The sequence below is a fragment of the Dipodomys spectabilis genome, unplaced genomic scaffold, assembly GCF_019054845.1.
Source record: "Dipodomys spectabilis isolate Male_0828 unplaced genomic scaffold, ASM1905484v1 ptg000130l, whole genome shotgun sequence".
NCBI lineage: Eukaryota > Metazoa > Chordata > Mammalia > Rodentia > Heteromyidae > Dipodomys > Dipodomys spectabilis.
Window position 1 is genome coordinate 3,318,092 of NW_024870807.1, and position 24,157 is coordinate 3,342,248.

The 24,157-nt window shown below is 52.4% G+C and overlaps 1 protein-coding gene across 1 annotated transcript; it reads right to left on the reverse strand.

The window, feature by feature from the left end:
* Positions 1 to 237: 237 nt before the first annotated feature.
* On the reverse strand, positions 238 to 23,591 carry LOC122116291 (plasmolipin). Its single transcript, XM_042689937.1, has 4 exons — positions 23,328 to 23,591; positions 5,524 to 5,697; positions 2,216 to 2,338; positions 238 to 1,005 (listed from the first exon to the last, which is right to left on the reverse strand). Exons 1-4 carry the CDS (start codon positions 23,460 to 23,462, stop codon positions 889 to 891), a joined length of 549 nt encoding a protein of 182 aa, XP_042545871.1. The 5' UTR covers positions 23,463 to 23,591; the 3' UTR covers positions 238 to 888.
* Positions 23,592 to 24,157: the final 566 nt, after the last annotated feature.

Genomic DNA, 24,157 nt, shown 5'->3' on the forward strand with positions numbered 1-24,157 from the left:
GGACTGCAGTAATCATATATATCTTTTGCCATTGAGCTCCACCCTCAGATACATTAGGCCAGGACTACTTGAGACAGAGTCTACAGCAAGTAGAGCAATCCTCCCTCAGGACAGCTGGCTAGTGGCACTGAGTAACTCTGCAACCTGGCCTGTCCTCGAATAGGCATTTTGGAGTCTCTGCAGTCTTCATCTACCGCTTCCTGGAGTTTACACACATCCACAGTTACGATTTCAACATCTTTTCCAAATAAGTTCCTTCATCTTTATTTAAATTGTAAAAAACAAAACAAAACAAAAAACCCAGAGATACCACCAACCATGTGACAATTCAGGCAAAGTCCTGTTCCCTCCCTCCTGCATTCCATGAGCTTAATCAGCAGCCTGGGGAAGCAGTCTGCATGGATGTCACCATTTCACAAGGAGGATCACAGCTGAGGAAGTTACCAGGCTGCCTTGCTGGGTGACACACGGGCCTGGGGGAGGTCAGGGTGGCCCCTTAAGGAATGGTGGTGGGCTTGCTTGGCTCTCCAGAAACAAAGGCTATGATATCTGTGTTGCTTGTTAGCTTATCCTATGGCAGCTCAGGGCTCAGGCTTGGAGTCTGTTAGTGCATTTAGCGCTGAGTGAGAGGGATGGGCCCAGCCTTGGAGCCTGAGGTCCTCCAAGGCAAGACTGCCGGTGAGAAAACCCCACATCCCCCGTCACCTTCTGCTGAATAAGGGGGATGAGGAAGTCTTAACCACACCCACACAGGTTCATCCCAGGCCTGCATCCTCAGGGGTACTGAAGAGCTGATGTCCCTTGAGCAGGGCGCTGCGCTGACCCACAGGGCCCCGGCCCTGGGCATGTAGGTAGCCCTGCACTGGTGTGGGCCACAGCACAGGTGGCTTAGGCATAGCCACCAGCCATTTGACTGGTGGCTGCGTTGCTGCCTGCTCCTCGCCAGGCCTGGAAGCTGAAGAAAGTGCTCACTCCATAGGTGATCATCACCAGACAGGCGAAGAACTGAAAGGAAAAGGGACCCAGATGACCAATCTGAATGGAGTATTGGGGGACAGTAGGACAGAGGCACCAGCCCCTTCATCCAAAGCTGGTGGCTGTGGCTGAGAAGGTTGGCATTGCATGCTGAGTGGGGAAAACAGTTAAAACCTCATAGGAGGGAGTGTCAGGATAATGTGACAAAAGTAACAGGATCAAAGCCCCCTCTATATCTCTGGCTGGGGAAGGGCTTACCTGGCCAAGCCCTAGCATCACAAGGAAAACAAAAAACATCCAGGTTTCTTGTTTGGTCGTTTTTTTGTTTTTGTCAATCATGGGGCTTGAACAGGGCCTGGGCACTGTCCTTCAGCTCTTCAGCTCAAGGCTGGTGCTCTACCACTTGAGCCACAGAGCCACTTCTGGTTTTCTGGCTGTTAATTGGAGTTAAGAGTCTCACAGCCTTTCCTGCCTGGGCTGACTTTGAACCGTGATTCTCAGATCTCAGTCTCCTGAGTAGCTAGGATTACAGGCATAAGCCAACAACACCCGGCTTGTTTGGTGGTTTTGAGACAAGATTTCACTATGGAGTTCAGATATTCTCAAACTCATGATCCTCCTGTCTCCGCCTCCCAAGTGTGAGGATTACAGGTATGCACTACCATGCCCTACCCCACACATTTTCTACACTCACACTTCTTTTATCTGTGTTCAGATGTTCCATACCCAACTGAGTTCACTGCTTTTTAAAACCAACAGGTTCCCTACCCAGATATAACAACTCCAGGTACCATACTTAGCCTGTCCGAGCCAGTTTCCTGGTCTGTAAAGAGACCAGTAGACCTTTCTTACTGCAGCAAAGTGTACAGGGCCTTGTGGAGCAAGTATGACAGGTATGGGGATGACTGAGCCTAATTTTGGACTTGGCTAGGAGAGACTACAAGGCCCCAGATAGGGCCTAAATCCAATTTGCGTGTGCACTTGCCAGGGACAAGGAAGGATCTGTTGTTGGCATACCCCAAATCAGTGGGGCACAAGGGATTCTCAGCAGAGCTTCATAGCTCACCCATAACTTCCATTGGACACCACAAGCCACTCCAGATTTACTCACTAAACTCCATCACCACCTGAGCTTAGCTCCCTGTGGAGACCCCCTGAGCATTCAGGTAGTGCCAGGAGATGGCCAGTGCCTGGCCTCAAACGGGCAGAGATTGGGGGGGGGGGGGGGGTTCGTACTCACAGAGGCAGCAGCACGCAGGTTATAGGACCGGGTGCCCTTCAGGAACTTCACATCAACTTCAGCAGAACAGGTGATGAAGGCAGTGATGTAGAGAATGGTGGCAGTGATATTAAAGACCATTAGCTGGCAGAAGCAGGAAGAAAGACGTAAGACTCAGCAGGGCAGGAAGTGTGATACACTCCCCTGAAGCCAAGTGGGACGGTGGGAAAGCTTGAAGAATGACCTGACGGCAGCACCAGGCAAACCCTGTGATCTACCTCTAAGTCTACACAGGGTCCAGGCCTTGCCTCCCGGCACTAAGGCCAAGCCTGAGGCTGGCTGGGGATGTGGGATGGGGGTCAGCTTTCTCCAGGGGGAGAATCTACACCTCCCTTTGGCCACATCCTAGGCTCAAGGCAAACCTCAAAGTCAGGATCTCAGAGGACACTAAGTCAGACTGCACTCAGGCCCCAGATCCACCTCCAAAATGCTGGTGGCCCTTTTTGCTGTATTTTTCCTGGTTTTTTTTTTGTGCTGGTCCTGAAGCTTGAACTTAGGGCCTGGATGCTGCTACTGAGCTTTTGTGTTCAAGACCAGTGCTCTGCCCCTTCAGTCACAACCCCACTTCTGGCTTTTTTTAAAAAATAGGCTTTTGGGGGAGGGGGTAGTTAATTGGAGATAAGAATCTCAGGCTGGGGCTGGGAAGTTGGCTCAGTGGTAGAGCGCTTGCCTTGCATGCCTGAGGCCCTAGGTTCAATTCCTCAGCACCACATAAGCAAAAAACAAAAAAGCCGGAAGTGGCACTGTGGCTCAAGTGGTAGAGCGCTAGCTTTGAGCTGAAGAGCTGAGGGACAGCACTCAGGCCCAGAGTTCAGGCCCCACAACCGGACCCCCAAAAAAAAAAAAAAAAATCTCAGGCTTTCCTGCCCAGGCTAGCTTTCAACCATAATCCTCAAATCCCAGCCTCCTCAATAGCTAGGCTGATAGGTGTGAGCCACTGAACTCAGCCATAGTTCTCTGTTTGTTCATTTGTTTGTTTTTGTCGGGTTTTTTTTTTCCTGGTTTGTTTTTGTGCCATAGCACCACTTCTGGCTTTTTCTGTTTATGTGGTGCTGAGGAATCAAACCCAGGCTCTCATGCATGAGAGGCAAGCACCCTACCACTGAGCCACCTTCCCAGCCCTGGCAACAAATTTTTATATAAAAGTTTCATATTAAAAACTCTTGGGGGCTGGGAAGGTGGCTCAGTGGTAGAGCATTTGCCTTGCATGCTTGAGGCCCTGGGTTCGATTCCTCAGCACCACATAAGCAAAAAGAAAAAAGCAGGAAGTGGCGCTGTGGCTCAAGTGGTAGAGCGCTAGCCTTGAGCTGAAGAGCTGAGGAACAGCGTCCAGGCCCAGAGTTCAGGCCCACGACTGGACCAAATAAATAAATAAATAAAAACTCTTGGGAATGAGGCGCTGGTGGCTCACGCCTATAATCCTAGCTATTCAGGAGGCTGAGATCTGAGGATCGCGGTTCAAAGCCAGCCCAGGCAGGAAACTCTGTGAGACTCTTGTCACTAATAAAACACTCAACAAACAGAAGTGGCACTGTAACTCAAGTGGTAGAGTGGTCGCCTTGAGCTGAAAAGCTGAGGGACAGTGCCCAGGCCAGAGTTCAAGCCCCATGACCAAAAAAAACCTCTTGGGGACCAGTAGTAGAGTGCTTGCCTTGCATGCACGAGGCCCTGGTTCAATTCCTCAGCACCACATAAGCATAAAAGGCCAGAAGTGGCACTGTGGCTCAAGTGGTAGAGCACTAGCCTTGAGCTGAAGAGCTGAAGGACAGAGCCCAGGCCCAGAGTTCAGGCCCCACAACCAACAAAATAAGTAAATTAAAAAATAAAAACTCTTGGGGCTAGACATACAACTCAGTGACAGTGCACTTGCCTAGCACACACAGGACCCTGAGTTGGGTCCTCAGTGCTATAAGATAAAAGATTTGGCTCCAAGGGACCTGTACCCCAGCACTTCCAACAGGCCTGAGTAGTAGTGGGTCTCCAGGACAGATAATAGGCCATGTTTTCTAGGCCCCTCCTGACCTACCTCACACATCATCTTGCCTGGACCCTTTGTGACTAGTAGCCCTGACCAGAAGATCCACACAGGATGGGCTGTCCATAAATCCCTCTCCAAAGGCAGCCCCACCCTCTCTGCCTGGCCTGGCACTGGTCCAAGAGCCTAGAGATGGTGCCCAGCCACTGGGGCCTTGGAAAGCAGCCACCTTCAGACAGCTGTACCAGAGCCCAAACATGTCTTAGAAGCCGGAGGCCTTCAGCTCCACAGGCCTCTTAGAAGCCAGGGTCATGGGGCAGGGAGCTCCAAGGCAGGCTGTTGCTTGCTTGCCCTCAGATCACCTTCTTGCCAACTGTGCCCCAGCAGCCACTGCAAATCCTGCCTGGCTCCAGCCAGTGATGTCAAGGTCTAACAAGCCCATTCTGTCTTGAGGGTGACTCACATTTCCTTGGTTTGACAAGTCATTGAATTGCAAACAATGTTGCCTAGTCTTGTAATCACGTGCCTCTCTGCTCACTGAAAGGCTCAGACTCCAGCTGTGGAGGCTTCCTGGTCAGAGAAAACCCCAGCAGCCTTCTCTCTGTCCAGGGTACTTCCTCCATCCTGGGACTGCCTCAGAGCAAACCTGGGGTGCCCCGCCTCTGGATTCAAGGCCTCCCACACATGCCAGGCCCCAGCCTGGGCCACTCTGGCCTCCCTAGCCTCCATCCATCACAGGGCTGCCTGCCCGGACCCAGCCACAGATGACCAGCCCAGGCAACTCAGGCTCCAATTCTGACCATGAAAAGGAACAGAATTTTCCAAATTCTAGATGGCCTCATTTGAATCCACTCAACAGACCCAAAGTCAAGCATGGCTCTTAAAAATCTGGGCCACGGGCTGGGAAGGTGGCTCAGTGGTAGAGCGCTTTGCCTTGCATGCCTGAGGCCCTGGGTTCCATTCCTCAGCACCACATAAGCAAAAAGAAAAAAGCCGGAAGTGGCGCTGTGGCTCAAGTGGTAGAGCGCTAGCCTTGAGCTGAAGAGCTGAGCGACAGCACCCAGGCCCAGAGTTCAGGCCCCATGACCGGACCCCCCAAAAAAAATCTGGGCCACCAGAACCACCGATCTCCCCAGACCCTAGCTCTGCAGGAGAGCTGGGGGTCAGCAAGGACCTCCCCCTGCCCACCTCCACCCACTGTTCCTCATTATGGAAGGTCACAGTGGGCCTGTTGTGGTCACCCAGAGGCCAGAGGGGTCAACCTGGAGCTACCCCCAGTGCCCGTGAGACTCACCGCCAGCGGCCAGGGCACCATGTACAACTTCATGTGCAGCTGAAACAGGTAGAGGACAAAGAAGACGATTGTCACCAGCCAGAGGAGGACAGCGACGAACATCACCCAGCCGTAGGCAGGGTACAGGTGGTATGGGGTGTCAGCAATCAGGGCCCACACCAGCAGCCCCAGCACCTGTGGGGACAAGACAGGAATGGTCTCTCAGAGATCCCCAACTCCAGCTGGAAACCACAGGCCTAGCTTCTGGCCTTGACCATTTTTTTTTTCTGTCAAGAACTATTGATTTGGCCCCCACTATGTACTTCTGTGTCAGGGCCTTTGCCTGGCCACTCTTACTCATTTCTCTTTGACCTTCACTATGCAATGTGATACGGGGTGTCATGTGGCAGAGATAATAGTTCCTATTCCTGTAACCTGGGTTCTAGAACCTTCATGCCCCAGGCACCCGGTACATGAGGTAGTAGGGTTTTCTTTCCCAGACTCGGATCTCCCTGAGGGCAGATGCAGAGCTATCTCATGGTTGTATCCCAACACCCAGTACAGACCTGTGCCTGGACAGGGATGCAGGAAAATCTGCTCCAAGGAAGATCAAGTCACCTGCATGACCCTGGGAGTTGTCTGGGCATGCAGTCCCAGAGACGGGATTAAAACACCAGCCTGTGTACAATGGTTAATCTTGTGATATAAATTTCATCCACTTCTTAAAAAGAAGTTGAAAGCTGGTGGTTTACACCTGTAATCCTAGCTACTTAGGAGGCTGGGATCTGAGGATCACAGTTCCAAGCTAGCCCAGGCAGGAAAAAAGTCCATGAGACTTATCCCCTATTAACTACCTGAACACCAGAAGTAGAGCTGTGGCTCAAAGTGGTAGAGTGCTAGCTTTGAGCAAGAGACCAGGGACAGACAGCACCCAGGCCCTGAGGTTAAGCCCCACAACCGGGGGGTGGGAGAGAGGGAAATAAAATAAAACCTGCGTGTCCTCATGCTGACTAGGTCCCGGAGGACTCTGATGACCAGCCACCTGATGTCTCCCCAAGCCCTCTCTTGCCCCACCTCCCTGACTCCCAATTGCCCAGCTCTGCAAGTGCCTAGCATCCTGTCTTTCCAGCAAACCCAAGTCTGTATGTGGCACTGAGTAGCAGGAGGGGCCTGGACATGCCAGGAGTATGTGTGCCTGGCTTAATTCCTTCTCCACTCATCACTGGTGTGATCCCAGCGCATAACCTCTCTGTGCTGTGATCACCACTAATAAAACAAGTACCTGCCAGACACCTGTGGCTCACACCTGTAATCCTAGCAATTCAGGAGGATCTGAGGATTGTGGTTCAACGCCAACCTGGGCAGGAAAAGTCCATGAGATTCTTATCTCCAATAAACCACCAGAAAACTGGAAGTGGCGCTGTGGCTCAAGTGGCAGAGTGCTAGCCTTGAGCTGAATTACTCAGGGACAGTGCCCAGGCCCAGAGTTCAAGCCCCATGACTGACAACAACAACAAAAAAAAGTACCAGTGCATACCAAACTCACAGCTACTGGAGAACCCATGATCCCACACAATGACAGTGTTTGCTTTTATCCCTCTGAGCCATGGGGGATTTGATTCTATTTTTTTCTTAATTTTATTTACTTTTTTTTTTGGGGGGGGGGTTTATGTGGTACTGAGGAATCAAACCCAGGTCCTCCTGCAAACTAGATAAGCACTCTTCCACTAAGCCACATTCCCAGCCCTACCACAGGGAATTTGACATGGACAGTTTCCCCATCGGGGCAAAGGGCAAGGGCCAGGGGACAGGGGGCAGGAGAGCTTACAGAGTATGGCTTGGCAGAGGGCCCATTTAGGACAGGGCCAGGCTGGGTTGCCTTCCCTTGCCACAACAGCACATCCCTGGGAACCAATGACCCCCTGTGGTCACCAGGCTGGGCACTGGTGGCACACACTTGTAATCCTAACTACTTAAAAAGACTGAGATCTGGGGCTGGGAAGGTGGCTCAGTGGTAGAGTGCTTGCCTTGCATGCATGAGGCCCTGGGTTCAATTCCTCAGCACCACATAAACAGAAAAAGCCAGAAGTGGTGCTGTGCCTCAAGTGGTACAATGCTAGCCTTGAGCTGAAGAGCTGAGGGACAGCGCCCAGGCCCCAACTTCAGGCCCCACCACTGACAAAAAAAAAAAAAAAGCAGCTGAGATCTGCAAAACTGCATTCAGAGCCAGCCTGGGCAAACAAATCCTTGCAATTTTTCTCTCCAGTTAGCGACCAAATAGGCATTAGAGGAGGTATGGCTCAAGTAGTAGTACATAAGCCCTAAGCAAAAAGCCCTCTTTGTAGCAAACAGAGCCAGGCAAAACCCTATGTAAGCAAGTGAACTGAAGGCCCTGAGTTCAAGTTCTAGGCAGAAGGCCCAGGGAGTCTTTCTCTACTCTGCACCCGCTCAGCTCACCCAGACCTGTTCTCACCACCCCCCTCCACAAGCAACCAGTGGCCCTGGGATCACTTTCCAGAGAGGTAGAAGGGGCAGAGTAGCAGGGAGCCCTGGCCTGTAGCCACAGGCACACCAGTGGCAGAGGCCTCAGTAGTGAGGACTCCGGGGCAGGATGTATTAGAACAGGGCCCACCCACCTTTTACCACCCACCCCAAGGGCACCCTGCCTAAGAGATACACCCCACCGCAAGCCTCAGAACAAATACTATGGAGGTGGCACCTCAGGCACCTCCAGGTGACCAGTGGCCTCTCAGGGACAAATGTGTAGATCTAAAAAGAAGCGAGGCAAGGTGGAGCAAACAAGATCAAACAAGCAAGGCCAGTCGATGCTCTCCTGACTGCCTCTGAACTCATAGGCTTTGTCACAGGGCCTCACACCTCCTGCTCTGTGCCAGGCATGGGAGGTGCCGCCCGTGACCCCACCCCCACGAGTCACCCCATTTTCTGAATAGATGCTCAAGAGACATGACTGTAGTCACCATGGGTAAAAAGCCAGGTAGGATTGGAACCCAGATCTGCCCGTCTCAAGGACTAGGAGACATGAAACCTGAGGCACTTCAGTTGCCTCCAAGGGCAGGGCTGGGCACCCAGAAAACCCCTGTCCCTGCCCTTCAGCTGCTACCCCACCCCTGCTTTCCAGATCAGCAAATACAGCCTGCAGGAATGTGTTCCTTCTGGCTGTGCGGCCTGGCTCCCCTCCCCACTGCAGGGAAGGCCCATTCTACCACTGGAACCAGATAGACTGGTTTCTCCTGGCCCCAGCTCTCCCAGGGAGAACCAGATCTGGACAGGGCTCCCCTTCTCTGGCCCTGTCAGGGTAGTAAGACCCAGGCCTCAATTCCAGAAGCTGTAGGACTTCTTAGCCCCAGCCCACTGGAGGACCCACCAGAACCCCTTCCTCCATGTCTCCCAGCTAGCTGTAGCACAGGGTCAGAGGACCTGTCCTATCATGGCCACTGCCCAGAGATAGGAAAATGGCAGTAAGTAGCTGGTGTGGGGGCAGGAGGGTGAGTCTGAAGAGCCCAACCTGCCCCTCCAGGGCCTGGTCCAGGCTCCACTGCCCTGAGGCCTTCCTCCTGCAACCCTCACACAGCTCAAATGCCCCAGCCCAGGGTCCCCAGTGCACCTCTCTGAATCCCTTCTGCTGCACTTACTGCTCTCCTGGAGCCCCCTCTGTAGTGAGCAGAGTCAGGCAAAACCCTCTGCAAGCAAACTAAGGTGGGTCACAGGAAGGGCAGTGGGTGCAGAAGGGAACAAGAAGGCAGTGGGGCCTGATGTCATTGTAGGGAGAGAGTCCAGGAAGATCTCACAGGTACAGTGACATGGGAGCCCAGACCAGGGAGGACAGGGAGGTGACAGATGTCTGTGTGGGTGCCCTTCTGCACAAGGTTCTGTAGGTGTCTACACACATACACAGAGCCAACACCCCCCCCACACACATACACACACACACTTCCAAACTCCCAAATGCTCAAATGGCTCCCCAGACAGACCCTGCTGCAGACAAATAGGACTGTCTGCAAATCTCAGGGGCACATGGGACTCATTTCTCATGTTTTCTAAAAAGCTTAAAGAACTTGGATTAGGAACCTTAGTTTCCAATGCGAATCACAGTGCCAGAAAGGAACCTTCACAAAAGGAACCATCACCAAAGAATTAATTGCTCACCAACTCGGCAAAAGGGAAAGATTTCCATAAAACATCACCACTGGGGCTGGGAAGGTGGCTCAGTGGTAGAGCGCTTGCCTTGCATGCATGAGGCCCTGGGTTTGATTCCTCAGCACCACATAAGCAAAAAGAAAAAAGCCGGAAGTGGCGCTGTGACTCAAGTGGTAGAGTGCTAGCCTTGAGCTGAAGAGCTGAGGGACAGCGCTCAGGCCCAGAGTTCAGGCCCCACGACCGGACCCCCCCAAAAAAAAAATCACCACTGATGGCCAGAGAGGATCTGTCACAAAGCCCCAACCAAGAAGCAGACCTCTCAGGACAACCCTGCCACAGCTGCTACCCCTCCCAATGGGGCATCTTCCCAGGAGGCCTTTTGTTGTGGGTAGAATTGTGTCCCTGGAGTGTGCTCAATACTGAAGCACCAGTAAAAGTGACATCATAGTTGCAGACTCTGTCTGTGCAGGTGAGTTACGGGGAGGTCACACTGGACTAGGGGGACTTGTGCCCTTGTAAGAACAGGGCAATTTGAGCAGGGCCACAGGTGGCTCACGCCTGTGATCTTAGCTACTCAGGAGGCTGAGATCTGAGGATGCAGGTTCAAGGCCAGCCCAAGCAGACAAAGCTGGGAAATGTATCTCCCACTAACCAGCAAAAAAGCTGCAACTGGAAGTATGGCTCAAGTAGTATCAGCTTTGAGCACGAAGCCTTGACTTCAAACCCAATATTAGAACAGGGCTGGGGGGGGGGGGGGGTCCGAGGAGGGGCTTGGACAGAGACCCACACAGGGAAAAAGGCTAGATGAAGACAGGCTATGATTGCCAAGGATTGCCAATCACTCCCAGAAGCCAGGAGAGAGGATTGTCAGAGTCTCAATTTCAGACTTCAGGCCCACAGAACCGTGAGACAAAACATTTCTGTGCCTTAAGCCACTTAGCTAAGTATGGGACTTCCTAGGACAATCCGGGGACATTCCTCCATTTTTCTGAATCTGTGGAAGGCTGCCATGTGCTGATCCAATGGTGTGCTCTTGGTATAAATTAACTCCTTGGGATCAAGCTCTGGCCCTGCCAACTTAGAGGCCGGTTCCATACTCTCTCTGTGCTATGTGCACTTGCCAACCTCATAGGGTGGTGGTGGTGGTGAGGTATAAATGAAGTCAGAGGGGCCCAGTGGTTCCATCATACCCAGCACAGGCTGAGCACTACACCAGGACTAAGCATGGAGCTCCTCCTCTTTGCCCCAGTCATGGGGCCCAGTGAGATAACAAACATATCTAACCACAAGTACCAGGCACTGGGGCTCCACCCAGATACGGGGCCTGCAGTGCTGGCCCTTCCCATGATACAGAGAACGCAGCTGGGCCGGGGGGGGGGGGGGGGGGGGGGGGACTGGGGCCTCCCCTGGGCTGTACTTACAAGCTCTTCACAGGCTGAGGGGTGACAGGAAGACCCTATTTACCCCTTTGGCCCTTGTTTCTCTCTCTCTCTCTCTCTCTGTCTCTCTCTCTCTCTCTCTCACACACACACACTTGTGCTTGGCCCACTATATGTCCCCTACCAGTTCCCCCAAGTCTAAGGGCTGTGGCTTTTCAGCCTCCTCTAAGTGCCTAACTCACACACCCTACGAGAGACTGACTGCAACCCCACCAGGGTGAAGACAACTCCCCTGAACAAGACACTGCTCCAGCTCTTCCCCCTGCTCAATCCTTGGGCATCGTCAGACCCGGGTGGACTCTCTGTGTGGCTTTCAGGTCTGCTTCCTCACCTGGCACGGGAGGGAGCTGGGAGGGCGGTACCCATCTCTGTCACCTGGCAGGTTGCTGTGAGAGGAGGAGTTCACAGCGGCAGCAGGCTGGGAGTGGTCTTGTGGGTGGCAGATGCCCCCCTGAGCACTGGGGAGGGGAGCAGCTCGGGGCTGCAGGCTGACGGGAGGAGTCAGGGCCACGGACAGGACTGGGGAGGAGGGAGAAGGCCTCAGGAGAAGAACACCATGCGGGTGATGGCTGGAAACACGGGCCAGACCCAGCAAGTCTTAAGCAACACTAGAACGAGGATTTCTATGTGCTCTCGTTTTTGACTTGTTGGCAACTGAACAGATGTTTGAAGAGACCACACGAGGGCGTTGCTGGGCAGGGGCAAGGCCGCAAGCCCACTCCAGGCTCCCTGGCTCTTTCTACTACATCAGCAGGAAACTGAGGCCCAGGACAGGGGAGGACCCCTTCCTTCCTGGGGTTCCCCTCACTGGGGACACATCTGGGCAGCCTGAGGACACTCAGAACTTGGCCTGCCCAGGCCCAGCCTCCACCCCCGCCTGGCCCTTCTCCCTACACTGAAAGGGACTTTATGGGGACCAAAAGCTACCCATTGTATTATGGGAGACAAAGGGGCAGGGGACAGCGGCTCCGGCGCCTGGGCTGGCCACACCACCACACACACCACCCACTCCTCATGCCAGGGGAGGGCCAGAAAATCACCTTGGAATTCCCAAGCCGAACTTGGGGTTGGGCAGAGCACCAGAGAGCCCTGCTACCCAGCTCTCCAGGAAGCCTGACAGTGGAGTCAGAGCCCAGCCCCACGCTGCCCCCGCCTCCCTTCCCGTCTCTGAGAAATGGGCCTGGGAAGGGCCAAACCCAACCACTTGGTTGCTGGACCACTCTTCCCAGGTTAGGTCCATGGCAGGGGCTATCCTGGAGCCCAGCACCCAGGTCCCTAGTCTTGGATCTTAGCAATGAGCCTTCAGATCCCTGGGATAGGGGAGGGTCCCTGGCCGAGCCACACAGCCCCTGCACGCAGCTCCCCTGGGAGTTAGAACATCTTCCCAGCAGGAACTCTTCTGCCTCCAACTAAACCCCAGCTCCAGGCCCATGCTGCCTTCTCTAGCTGCCGGATGAGGTTGCTCTAGATGGGGCTCCAGACCTTACAGCACCCCTGCGTTCTGCATGTCCCGGAACATCCCTCTTCTCTCCCTTCCCCCAACACCTCACCAGCTTGCCACATTCCCTCCTTCCCCTCTGATTCCCAGCACCAGAGGAACCCCAGCACCAAGGACCCCCCAGCCACACAGAGCCAAACCCTAGCTGGAGAAGGCCGGGCTGGAGCCCTGGCACTCACCGCCAGCAGCAGCCCCTCGGCCTGACTGCCAGTCCCCCCTGCCTCCCTCCCTCCCTCCATCTGGGCCAGCTCCCCATGTCACTCAGGGGACCCCAGTGAAGCTCCTGGAAGGTGGGGAAATGGCCGGAGGGTCAGGCAGAGAATGGGGTGGGGCTGGAAAGCTCTGGAGTCCAGACTCTCTATCCCCTGTCACTAACTCTCAGGGGGCGAGAGACAGGACTGGGGCAGCCTGAGAGGGCATCTCCCTCATAGTCTGTGAGCCTGACTTCCAGAAGGAGCCAGAACCCGCCCACCTCCTCACCCCAGATGGCAGTGGGGGAGAGCTCAATTAAGGCTGGAATGTTCCAGGGCAGCTCACACTCTGACTGCTGGCTGACCTTTGCCCTCGCCTCCCTAGGACCCTGGCATGCCACCCTGGCATCTCCTCCCTGGGCAAGCAGGAGGGGCCAACTCTGCCCAGCCATCAAGGCTGCGTTCTGTGTTAGGGCTGGGGTTCACTAGGCTGCCAAGAAAAACAGCCTAGCACGCTACCATCCTGTGGTGACCATAGAGACCAATGTGGGGGTGCAGCTCCCAGATCACCAGGGAGCAGAAAACCAGGCCTGGCCTGCACTAAACTTCACTCTAAGCCATCAGCTGACAAGGAAAAAGAGCAACTGCCCAAGGCCTGGGGACAGCTCTGTAGACCCAACCTCTGACCTCTGTCCCTTCAGGAGCTAGATAGCCTCTTTCCACTTATACAGAGGACACATGGGATACCTCCTACCTTTGCCAGGAGCAAACTACTCAGAACTCACAACTACTACCTGCTGCTGTGGGTCCTGAGAAAAGTGTCTTGCCCTCTCTGGGCCTGAGCCACATTCATCTGTGTCCCTCACAGCCTTGCCATCTCCACAAAGTACCTGCACCTTTTTTCCCCTCATTTATTTTAATTTTTTTGTTTTGCTTTGAGACAGGGTGTCACCCTATAGACCAAACTTCTGATCCTCCTTCATGTTCACGCCTGCTAAGTGCTGGAATTACAGATAGGAGCCACCATACCCAGATGAAAAAGGTTTCAGTACTGAAACACTAACCTGTGACATTCGATCCAAAAGTGTCTGAACAGACACATAAGAAACGCCTGGACGCTGTGTGCAGTTTCTGTTGCGGGTAGGGAGTCATGTCTGTATTTCCTCCACACAAATGCTCCCAGACTACATGTGGTTGTGTGTGCGCTGCCCACCCCAGCCCAGACATTGTCCATCATTACACAGGGCAGGAAGGCGGCACTCAACTACCTACATAAGGAGTCCCCCCAATGATGGGCTTTTTTTTATTTTTATTTTTTTGTCAGTCATGGGGCTTGAACTCAGGGGTGCTGCCCTGAGCTCTCTTTGCTCAAGGGTAGCGCTCTACCACTTTGAGCCACAGTGCTACTTCCGGCTTTCTGGTGGTTAGTTGTAGATAAGAGTCTCATGAGGACTTTTCAGCCCAGGCTGGCTTTGAACCATGATCCTCAGATCTCAGCCTCCTGAGTAGCTAGGATTATAGGCGTAAGCCACAGGCACCCAGCAAATGGATTTTTACATAACACAAGCATCTCTAATCAAAAAGGAAACTGAAATCACTAATAAATAGGAAATCTGGATTACCTGCCATGACAGCAACTAATTATAAAATTAATTGCAGAAAAACATAAAGCAGAGTCCTCAGCCAATTCTGGAGTTTCCCTTTACTACAGTGCACACACACACACCACCACCACCACCACTACCACCACCACACCACACCATTAGTTTTGATTTCTGTGGTTCCAGGTACCTATAGCCAGAAAATATTGCGTGGAAAATTTTTACGAAGGTTCGTTGCTATAATTGTTGCATTTTATTAGCTATTGCTATTACTCTCTTCTGTGTCCAATTTATAAATAAAACTATCACAATTATGTATACCTATGGGGCCAGTACATATAGAAAGAGATGGAACTGGGGTTGCTGAACAAGCACAGAGTTCTGAGTTCAAACCCCAGCATCACCACCACCAAAAAAGGAGGTAGGGAGAGAGGGAATATATACACAGTTTTGCATTAGAACTATGGGTGGCCTCAGACATCTGCTTAGAACAGATCTCCAAGGAGAAAGAGGGACTGCTGCACTTTTAGGCGTCAAAGGCTAAGTTAAGCCTGGCTACCCCCACACTCCTAGACACCATCTCCCCAACTGTGATTAGTGTAGAAGATCCAAGAGCTCTGCATAGAACTTCTTCATTACCATAGCGGAAAGGGACTCACTATGACTCAATTTCCAGAAGCTGCAAAAAAAAAAAAAAAAAAAGCAAAGAAAAAGAGAAACCCTCACGGAGCCCTTGGCAAAATAAAATACCAACCAGCAACAACACCAAAAGCAAAGTAGGAAGAAAATTATCTGCACAGCTTCCAGAGCTCCTAGAAAAGGACAAGACAAAAAGCCAAACTGTCTGTGGAACAGACAAGAAAAAGCAAAAGGCTCTGCAACATTGTCTTTCTTTCTTTTTTTTTTTTTTTTTTTGGTCGGCTGTGGGGCTTGAACTCTGGGCCTGGGCGCTGTCCCTCAGCTCTTCAGCTCAAGGCGAGCACTCTACCAATTGAGCTACTGTGCCACTTCTGGTTTTCTGGTGGTTTATTGGAGATAGGAGTCTCACGGTCTCTCCTGCCCGGGCTGGCTTTGAACCTCGATCCTCAGATCTCAGCCTCCTGAGTAGCTAGGATTACAGGCGTGAGCCACCAGCGCCCAGCCTCTGCAACATTTTCTAAAGGTCAATCTCATATCTCGGAGGACAAAAGAAATGAGTACACTGACCAGCCATGTTGGCTTATCAGATTGAGACACATCCGCACCCGCACCTGTCAGCAGCTGGGGCGGCTGCGGGAACAAACCTACCTGGGACAGGTGAAACCTGAACAGAAGGCATGTGGCCACCTCTATCAAAATCACAAGTGTACTTGCCTCTGGTCCATGAAATCGGAGCGTTGATGTCATGTGCAAGGCCACTCCTTGTAGCAGGGTACAAAAGAGAGAAAAAAAAAAGAAAACAAAGCCAGTTCCTGGTGTCTCGCACCTTTAATCCTAGCTACTCAGGAGGCTGAGATCTGAGGACCACAGTTCAAAACCAGCTGGGGCAGGAAAGTCCATGAGACTCCAATCTCAAACTGCAAGTGAAAATATAGCTCAAAGAGGTAGAGCTCTAGCGTTGAGCAGAGAAGCTCAGGGCCAGCTCCCAGGCCCAGAGTTCAAGCCCCACAACGGTCAAAATTAAATAAACATTTTTTTAAAGGAAATTCCAAATTCCTGTTATCCAAAGGCTAGCACCAATCACAGCCTTTGAGGAGGCTTTGCAGCTCCCGCACTAAGACAAGAAGGACACAAATAAGGCAATGCACAGCTCACAGACATGTAAATAGGGAGAAATGGACTTCTCCCACAGTCACATTCTCCATTTGTATTTGCATATTCAGATCCATATTTGCATACACCACCTTACACACTGTCTTCAAATATATAGGAAACAAGAGGCACAGAAGAGTCTACTCTAACCAAAGGAGGTAGATTTTTCACAGCATTCTTCCATTCTATTGTTTTGATGTTTTTTAATAAACATATTGAAAATTAGCTGGGTGTTAGTGGCTCACGCCTGTAATCCTAGCTACTCAGGAGGCTGAGATCTGAGGATCGGGGTTCAAAGCCAGCCCGGGCAGGAAAGTCCATGAGACTCTTATATCCAGTAAACCACTAGAAAACCAGAAGTGGTGCTGTGGCTCAAAGTGGTAGAGCACTAGCCTTGAGCTGAAGAGCTGAAGGATAGTACCCAGACCCAGAGTCCAAAAAGAATGAAAGAAAGGAAGGAAGGAAGGAAGGAAGGAAGGAAGGAAGGAAGGAAGGAAGGAAGGAAGAAAAGAAGGAAGGAAAGAAAGAAAGAAAGAAGAGCCAGGCGCTGGTGGCTCACGCCTGTAATCCTAGCTACTCAGGAGGCTGAGATCTGAGGATCGAGGTTCAAAGCCAGCCTGGGCAGGAGAGACCGTGAGACTCCTATCTCCAATAAACCACCAGAAAACCGGAAGAGGCGCTGTAGCTCAAGTGGTAGAGCGCTCGCCTCGAGCTGAAGAGCTGAGGGACAGCGCCCAGGCCCAGAGTTCAAGCCCCACGACCGACAAAAAAAAAAAAAAGAAAGAAAGAAAGAAAGACAGTGCTGTGGAATAGATAATAGACTGCTCACCCAGAATGTGTGATTTGATCCCCAATACCACAAAAAATAAAATTAAAATATAGAAATAAAGACATGAAAGAAAAAAGACATTCACAGTATGATCAGTGCTGATCTAGGGGTGAGGGCAGGTAGGGTATGGGTCTGTAATGGGAGATGAAATTTTACCAGTTAGTCTTTGTACCATTTGAGTGTTTGCTGTATACAATATTTTTCAAAAAAAATAAAAACAAGTTTGGACTGGAGGCATGACTCAAATAGTAGAGTGCCAGCCATGAGCAAGAATAGAAGAATTTTACAAACCCACAGTGGGTCCATGAAAAAATCAAGAAGCAGCTCTATGAGCCACTATTGTACTGCTACAGATACTCTACCACAGTTAAAAAGGAAGGTGACAGGGGCTGTACGGTCACAAAGAAATCTCAACGCAACTTACTGATACAGAAGAAAAACATAACTGTTTTTAAAAATGCAAAGAAAAGGACTAAAAACACACCCCTAAGCAGTTGTACCAACAGTTGAAGTTGACCCAAGGACAACTTCAGCCTTGTCTATGTCTGGCTTTATGGATTTTTTGTTATTGTTTTTGTTTTTTAAAGAAAAATTGATTCAAGCCAGGTGCTGATGGCTCACACCTGTTATCCTAGCTACTCAGAAGGCTGAGATCTGAGGATCACAGTTCAAAGCCAGCCTGGGCAGGAAAGCCCAGACTTATCTCCAATTAACTACCCAAAAAGCTGGAAGTGGCACTGTGGCTCCAGTGGTAAAGCACTAGCCTTGAGCACAAAAGCTCAAGGACAGCACCCAGGCCCTAAGGTCAAGCCCCAGGATAGGGGCACGGACACACACACACACACACACATACATCATATGCTCCTTAGGTAGTTATAGTTAGCAAGAATGTGGCAGAAATGTACAAAACAGGGCCTGTGTGCCAGGCTCAGGGAACACTGGGGCCCAAAATGCTGATGGGGACCACTGCATCTCCCCAGTGTACCCCACAGCACTGGGTCTCAGAGGCGGGGAGTTCCAGCACAGCCCTTGCTCACATTCCATGACCTCAACAAGCAGGCAGCCCCCTTCCAGGTCCAAGTGAACTTTCAGACCCTGCCTTGTCCCCTCCCTGGAGTTCTGGCCCACCTGCTGGGGCTGGAATGGAAGAAGAATCTCCCTACACTCCCAGTGCATAAGAATGGAACAGCCAGCCTCAGAGGCCTGACCTCCCAGTGTGGAGGCTTTGAGCCTCTGTCCCTGACCCAGTCCTTGGATTTCTTGGGCTTGGAAAGAGCCCTGGAATGGGGCTCCAGTGGCTCACACCTGTAATCCTAGCTATACAGGAGGCAGAGATCTGAGGATCAAGGTTCATAGTCTGCTGGGGCAGAAAAGTCCCTATGAGACTTTTATCTTCACTAACCCCTCAAAAACAGGAAGCAGAGCTGTGATTCAAAGTGCTAGAGCACTAGCCTTGAGCAAAAGGGCTCAGAGACAGACCCAGAGAGAGAGAGAGAGAGAGAGGGAAAGAAGGAAAGGAAGGAAGGAAGGAAGGAAGGAAGGAAGGAAGGAAGGAAGGAAGGAAGGAAGGAAGGGAGGAAGGGAGGGAGGGAGGGATGGAGGGAGGGAGGGAGGGAGGGAGAAAGAAGAAAGAGAGAAAGAAAGACAGAGAGAAAGAAAGAAAGAAGAGCCTTGGGATCTCAAAGCCCTGTGGACCCTGTCTTTCATCCTAAACACACCAGGGTGAGTCCTGCCCAGGGTGGGCAGGACTTTCTGTAGTCTCCCACCACTACCAGGACTCAGGGGGAGATTGAGAACTTCCTCCAAATCCTGAACCTGGAAGGGGCAGAGGCAGGATTTGAACCCAAGGGTCTCTGCTTCCACACCTGTTACACTTAGCTCCACTTCATAGATCACTGAGATCTAATGGATCAGTGTGATCAGGTGCCAGGTGAGGCCTATGGTCTGTTTATTCTCCTGAAAACTGGGAGCTATGTACCCGCTGCCCCCAACCCCAGTCCCAGGAGGGAGAGTACTAAGCAAACAAGGCTGGATGGAAGGTGCCCAGCACAAATGGCACTACTACTGCAGGGCTTTCACACTGCTTACACATCAGGGGCCTTTTGACTGTATGATCTACTCTGAGTTCCCCCATTCTCTGTTTTTGTTATTCTGTAGCCCAGGTTTGCTACATAGTAGCAATCATCCTCAGGCATCTTACCTCAGTGTTAGCATTAGAGGTATGGATCGCCATACCTCTCTGAACCTCCTACCCTCTCCCCCTTTCCATTTTGCTAGCTCCTTTATGCTCACCTCTGCCAGAAAACCCTCCAAAGAGACTTCTGATGAGCCTCCCCGGCCAGAAATTGCTCTCCTTTTCCAAAGCACCCTGAAACCCCATCCCCCAAACAAAACAAAACAAACAGGAAGTATAATGAGAGCCAGGTTTCTGACTGCCAGATCTGGGTGAGTCCTGACTGTCTGAGAGGTAGGCTACTCTTTGCTATGTGACACTGGACAAGCTCCTCACTCCCTGAGCCTTAGCTTCTCATCAGTAACTCCAGGTAAAGCCATTTTCCTCCCCACAGGTAGGGGAGGATTTCAGAACTTACAAACTGACGGGCACTGGTGGCTCACACCTGTTGTAATCCTAGCTACTCAGGAGGCTGAGATATGAGGATTATGGTTCAAAGCCAACCAGGAGGAAAGTCTGTGAGACTCTAATCTCCAGTTAATCACTAGAGAACCAGAATTGGTACTGTGGCTCAAAGTGGTAGAGTGCTAGCCTAGAGCCGAAGAGCTCAGGAACAGCACCTAAGTCCTGAGTTCCAGCCCCATGAGTGACAAAAATAGGCTACTGGGCTTGGTATTACACCAGTTAACCACACCGTCCATAAAATTCTTTCATTCCCTGGCTGCATGAAGAACTGCAGCCTGAAGGATGACTCCATGTTTTTATCACCAGAAGACTTGTCTCTAGGTCAAACTTGTCTATCTCTCCATTTCAAGGCTAGCTGCATACATTCATGGTTCCCTTTTTGCTCAAGTTACTGGGAAGCTCAACCGTGAACTAAGAGCTTTATACTTGCTACAGATTCCTGGTAAAGTAGTCATATTATCTGTCTTTGAAGTCAATTCCTCGCTCTACCATCAACCTTTAGAAATACATGAACTTTTCTGTCTTACACGTCTTAATAACCCCAACTAATAGTCTTTATGGAAGCAGCTTTGGGAAATGGGAAAGAAACAAATCTGAGAAATACTGAGAGTGTTTTGCAGGGCATCTTTATGAAGTACAATCTTGGCAAGCTGAGGGCCTCAGTTCCAGCCCCCTCCAGGCAGCCTTCCCCTATCCCTGATCCCAGGCAGGTACTGGGCTCCTAACCACTCCTAACAAACCAAACCCCTCGCCTTGTAGGAGCAGGGCTGAGTGTCATAGTAAAGAACATGAACTTGCTGGGTGCTGGTGGCTCACGCCTGTAATCCTAGCTACTCAGGAGGCTGAAAGCTGAGTGAGGATCAAGTTTCAAAGCCAGCCTGGGCAGGAAAGTCCATGAGACTCTAATCTCCAATTAACCACTAGAAAACCAAAAGTGGCATTGTGCCTCAAGTGGTAGAGCGCTTGCCTTAAGCTGAAGAGCTGAGGGACAACGCCCAGGCCCAGAGTTCAAGCCCCACAACCAACAAAAAGAAAAGAACATGAACCACAAAAGTAAAAAAAAAAAAACTCACAAAGTTGTGAGATCTTGGGCAAAAGAATGACCTCTAAGCCTCAATTTCCTCACTTGTCAAATATAGGAGAACAGGAGGACATGAAGCTGTGGTCAATGGGCCTCTTGCCCAGCATGGGCCTGGCTGGTAGAAACAATTGTGGCCTTGCTGGGTGGACCCCTATCTCAGATCCAGTGGAATTGCCTGTTGCCACAGAAACAGCTCAGAGCAGCTTCTCCAACCAGCTCCAGGCTGCCTGCAGGTCTTCCAAACTCCTTTAGGGGGGATGGTAGCTGAGGTGTGGGAGCACCACCCTGAGAGCCTGTCTGTCCCTAGCAATCTGCATACCCAGCAGCTCCGCTCCACTACATGACTCCCAGTGGGACCTACATTAGACCCAGACTTGTGTCTGCATTGGTATCAGGAGACCAGGCGCTCATGGCTGGGCTGCTGAGCTCACGGGGTCCCCCAAATCAAGACCACAAGCCTCCTCCAGAGGCAGCTTCCACAGTCCCTTCAAACCACAGAGAACCCTCTTATTCCAGTTCTTTTGTTCCCTTTATTAGACTTTTCATCGTTTAGATGCAAAATGCTCCTGTCCTTTCCACCAGGGGCTACTCAATAAGAACTAACCCCCACGTTCCACACAGACCCCCCCCCACCAGCCCCTGCTGCTCCAAGATCACCCAGGTGACTACCACCACCGCACTTCTGGCAGAGGTGCATGCTCCCTCTGCTTCAGGCCACCCCAGAAATTAGCCCTTTAACTCCCCTCAGCTCTCCTATCTCCAGCCTCATTCACACACTTGCTTCCTCTGTCTCAGCTTCGGGTGAATTCCCAGATCAAAAGCCACTTCCTCCATGGCCTCCCAGGCTGCACACTAGATCTCCCACTCAGGACCTGTGTGTGTGTGTGTGTGTGTGTGTGTGAATTCCCAGATCAAAAGCCACTTCCTCCATGGCCTCCCAGGCTGCACACTAGATCTCCCACTCAGGACGTGTGTGTGTGTGTGTGTGTGTGTGTGTGTGTGTGTGTGTGTGTGTGTGTGTGTCAGTCCTGGGGCTTAAACTCAGAGTCTGGACACTGTCCCTTAGCATTTCTGCTCAAAGCTCTACCATCTGTGCCACAGCTCTACTTCTGGCTTTTTGGTGGTTAATTAGACATGAGAGGCTCATGGGCTTTTCTACAAGCTGGCTTTGAACTGTGCACCTCAGATCTCAGCCTCCTGAGTAGTTCTGACCAGGCTCCCAGTCCCTGAGGCTCCCCAGCCAGCCCTGTCACTCACAGGGCTCTTCCCACTAGAAATGGAGAACTAGATTTGGTGTCCTCCTTTTCCTACCTATCTGCCAGGTGAGGAAACTGAGGTGATTAGTTCCAGAAGAGGCCATCAACTCCCAGGACTATCTCACCAATGAACAAAAAATAAATAAAACAAAAATAAAAGCTACTCAGGTTTAAAACGTGGATTTCAGGCTGTACTTCCTAAGATTCAAATCAAAATTCTACATTTCTTCGGGGTGTGCAGTCTAAAAATCTTCATTTTAAACAAACAGCAAGGCATTCAGAGGTTGGGTGGGGAGGGGCGCTGCCCGAGGAAATCTGAGGAATCCAGACAGAGGTAGCAAGCAGCAGGTGGGGGGGGGGGGCTCCCTGAGGGGCTGATCTCCACGCTGGGATGGCGCCAGGGGATCACCCAGCAACCCAGCCTGGGTCTGCCTTACCAGCCCCCAGCAGGAAAGGGGCAGGTGAGAAAACCCACTCAGTGGATGGGAAAATGGATCCAAGCCTTCCTCCAGATCCACCCCAGTCCAATGAAAATGGACAAGCAGGCATCTGGCACGCAGATCAGGAAGGTACCATGAGAAGAAGGGCTGACGTCCCCAGGCTTTGCAGCCTGGGGTGGGATGTTCCCTCTGGTTCGCTACAGCTGGGGTCTGCACCCTGGTCAGGAGGCGTTAGGAGTCTGATTTCTGCTTCCCACAAATTACTCTCTACAGCGCAGGGCGTGATTTTAGGGACCCTCGGGGCTTCCTGAACTAGCTAACGCCTCGCAGATGCCCCCAGAGCAAGCCAGAAGGACCTGGATGAGGAGGGAGCCCAGGGATCGAGGCCCAAGCGCTAAGCAGAGGCTCGGAGGCTCAGCCAGGGGTCCGGGGCGGAGCCCAAGGAGCTGAGCAGGAGGTGGACTTTGCCTAGCACCGAAGGGCTGGGGGCGGGGGGAGGGGGGTTGAAGGCGAGAGACACAGAGAAAGATGGGAGACACAGAAGAAAACAGAAAGGGGGGGGGGGGGGAGGGAGAGGCAGAGGCGCCGCGATTGCAGCAGGTGTGAGTGGCCGCGGTGACATTGGGGCGCCCAAACCAGGGGTGCACAGAGCAGGTTTGCGGGGTCGGCCGGAGGGGGCGTCTCGGGGTGACAAGATTGCAGGGCGAACTTGGGGGCGCCCATCCTGAAGAGCACCCCGAGGTAGGCGCGGGGTGTCGGGGCGCGCGAGCCTGCGCTGAGGATGTGCTGGGCGCAAAATGCAGATGCCCCCCCCCCCCCTGCCCCGGGATCCCGTTGCCGGCCTGTCCTGACGGGGACCCCCCCCCCCGCCTCCCCCCAGCCCGCGGGGTCGCGCGCGCTCACCATCTGCAACAGCATAAGCACCCCGAAGCTGGAGCGCACGAAGCCCAGGTCCGGGCGCAGCGCCGAGACTGAGACGCCGGCGCCCTGCGCGGGGCTGCTAGTCCGCGTGCTCACTTTCGACGGGAACTCGGCCATGGCGGCTCCGGCCGCGACGCCGCCCTCGCTCGGTGGTGGCTGAGCTCCGCACGGCTCCTCCGGGACCTCGGCTCCCGCGGCGGCTGCCGGAGCTGCGCCAGGCGTCGGCGCGCGAGGACCCCGCCGCCAGGTGCGGCCGGACGCTCCGCCCCGGCCCCGCCCCGTGCACCCGGGCCCCGCCCACGGACACGCCCCCTTAACCCACGTCGCGCCACCGGCCGTGCGGGCCACCGCCTCTTTGAGCTGAGAAGCAGAACCTCGCGGGGCAGAGAGGCTCCACGCAGGTGGGACTGGAGCAGGAAGAATTCCAGCCTGGCTACTGTAGCCTTGAGAGCCATCACCTGGGCAATGTAGATGGTTGTGCTGGTGTCGACCTTGAGGGCTTAAATCAACAGAGATTTAGTCTCTCACTATTCTAGAGGCCAGTATCTCAAATGCAGGTGGTTGATGGTAGTGGCGCTGTGGCACAAGTGGTAGAGCGCTCACCTTGAACTGAAGAGCTCAGGCCCAGAGTTCAAGCCCCACGACCAACCAAAAAAAAGAAAAAGACTCAGATAAAGGTAATGGAACCAAACTCAGGGTGCAAGAGTTTTGCTCCCTCTGGGTGAGACTCCAGGAGAGAATTTCCCAGATTCTTCTAGTGGCTGCTGGTACCACTTGATTTAAGTTCTCACCATCCCTATCTTTACCTCTAA

Coding starts and splice junctions, on each gene's coding strand:
- LOC122116291 (XM_042689937.1), bottom strand. CDS start 23,462: ATGGCCGAGTTCCCGTCGAAAGTGAGCACGCGGACTAGCAGCCCCGCG. Junction 5,698..23,327: donor TGCTTATGCTGTTGCAGATG/GTGAGCGCGCGC, acceptor TTGTCCCCACAG/GTGCTGGGGCTGCTGGTGTG. Junction 2,339..5,523: donor TGGTGCCCTGGCCGCTGGCG/GTGAGTCTCACG, acceptor TGCTTCTGCCAG/CTAATGGTCTTTAATATCAC.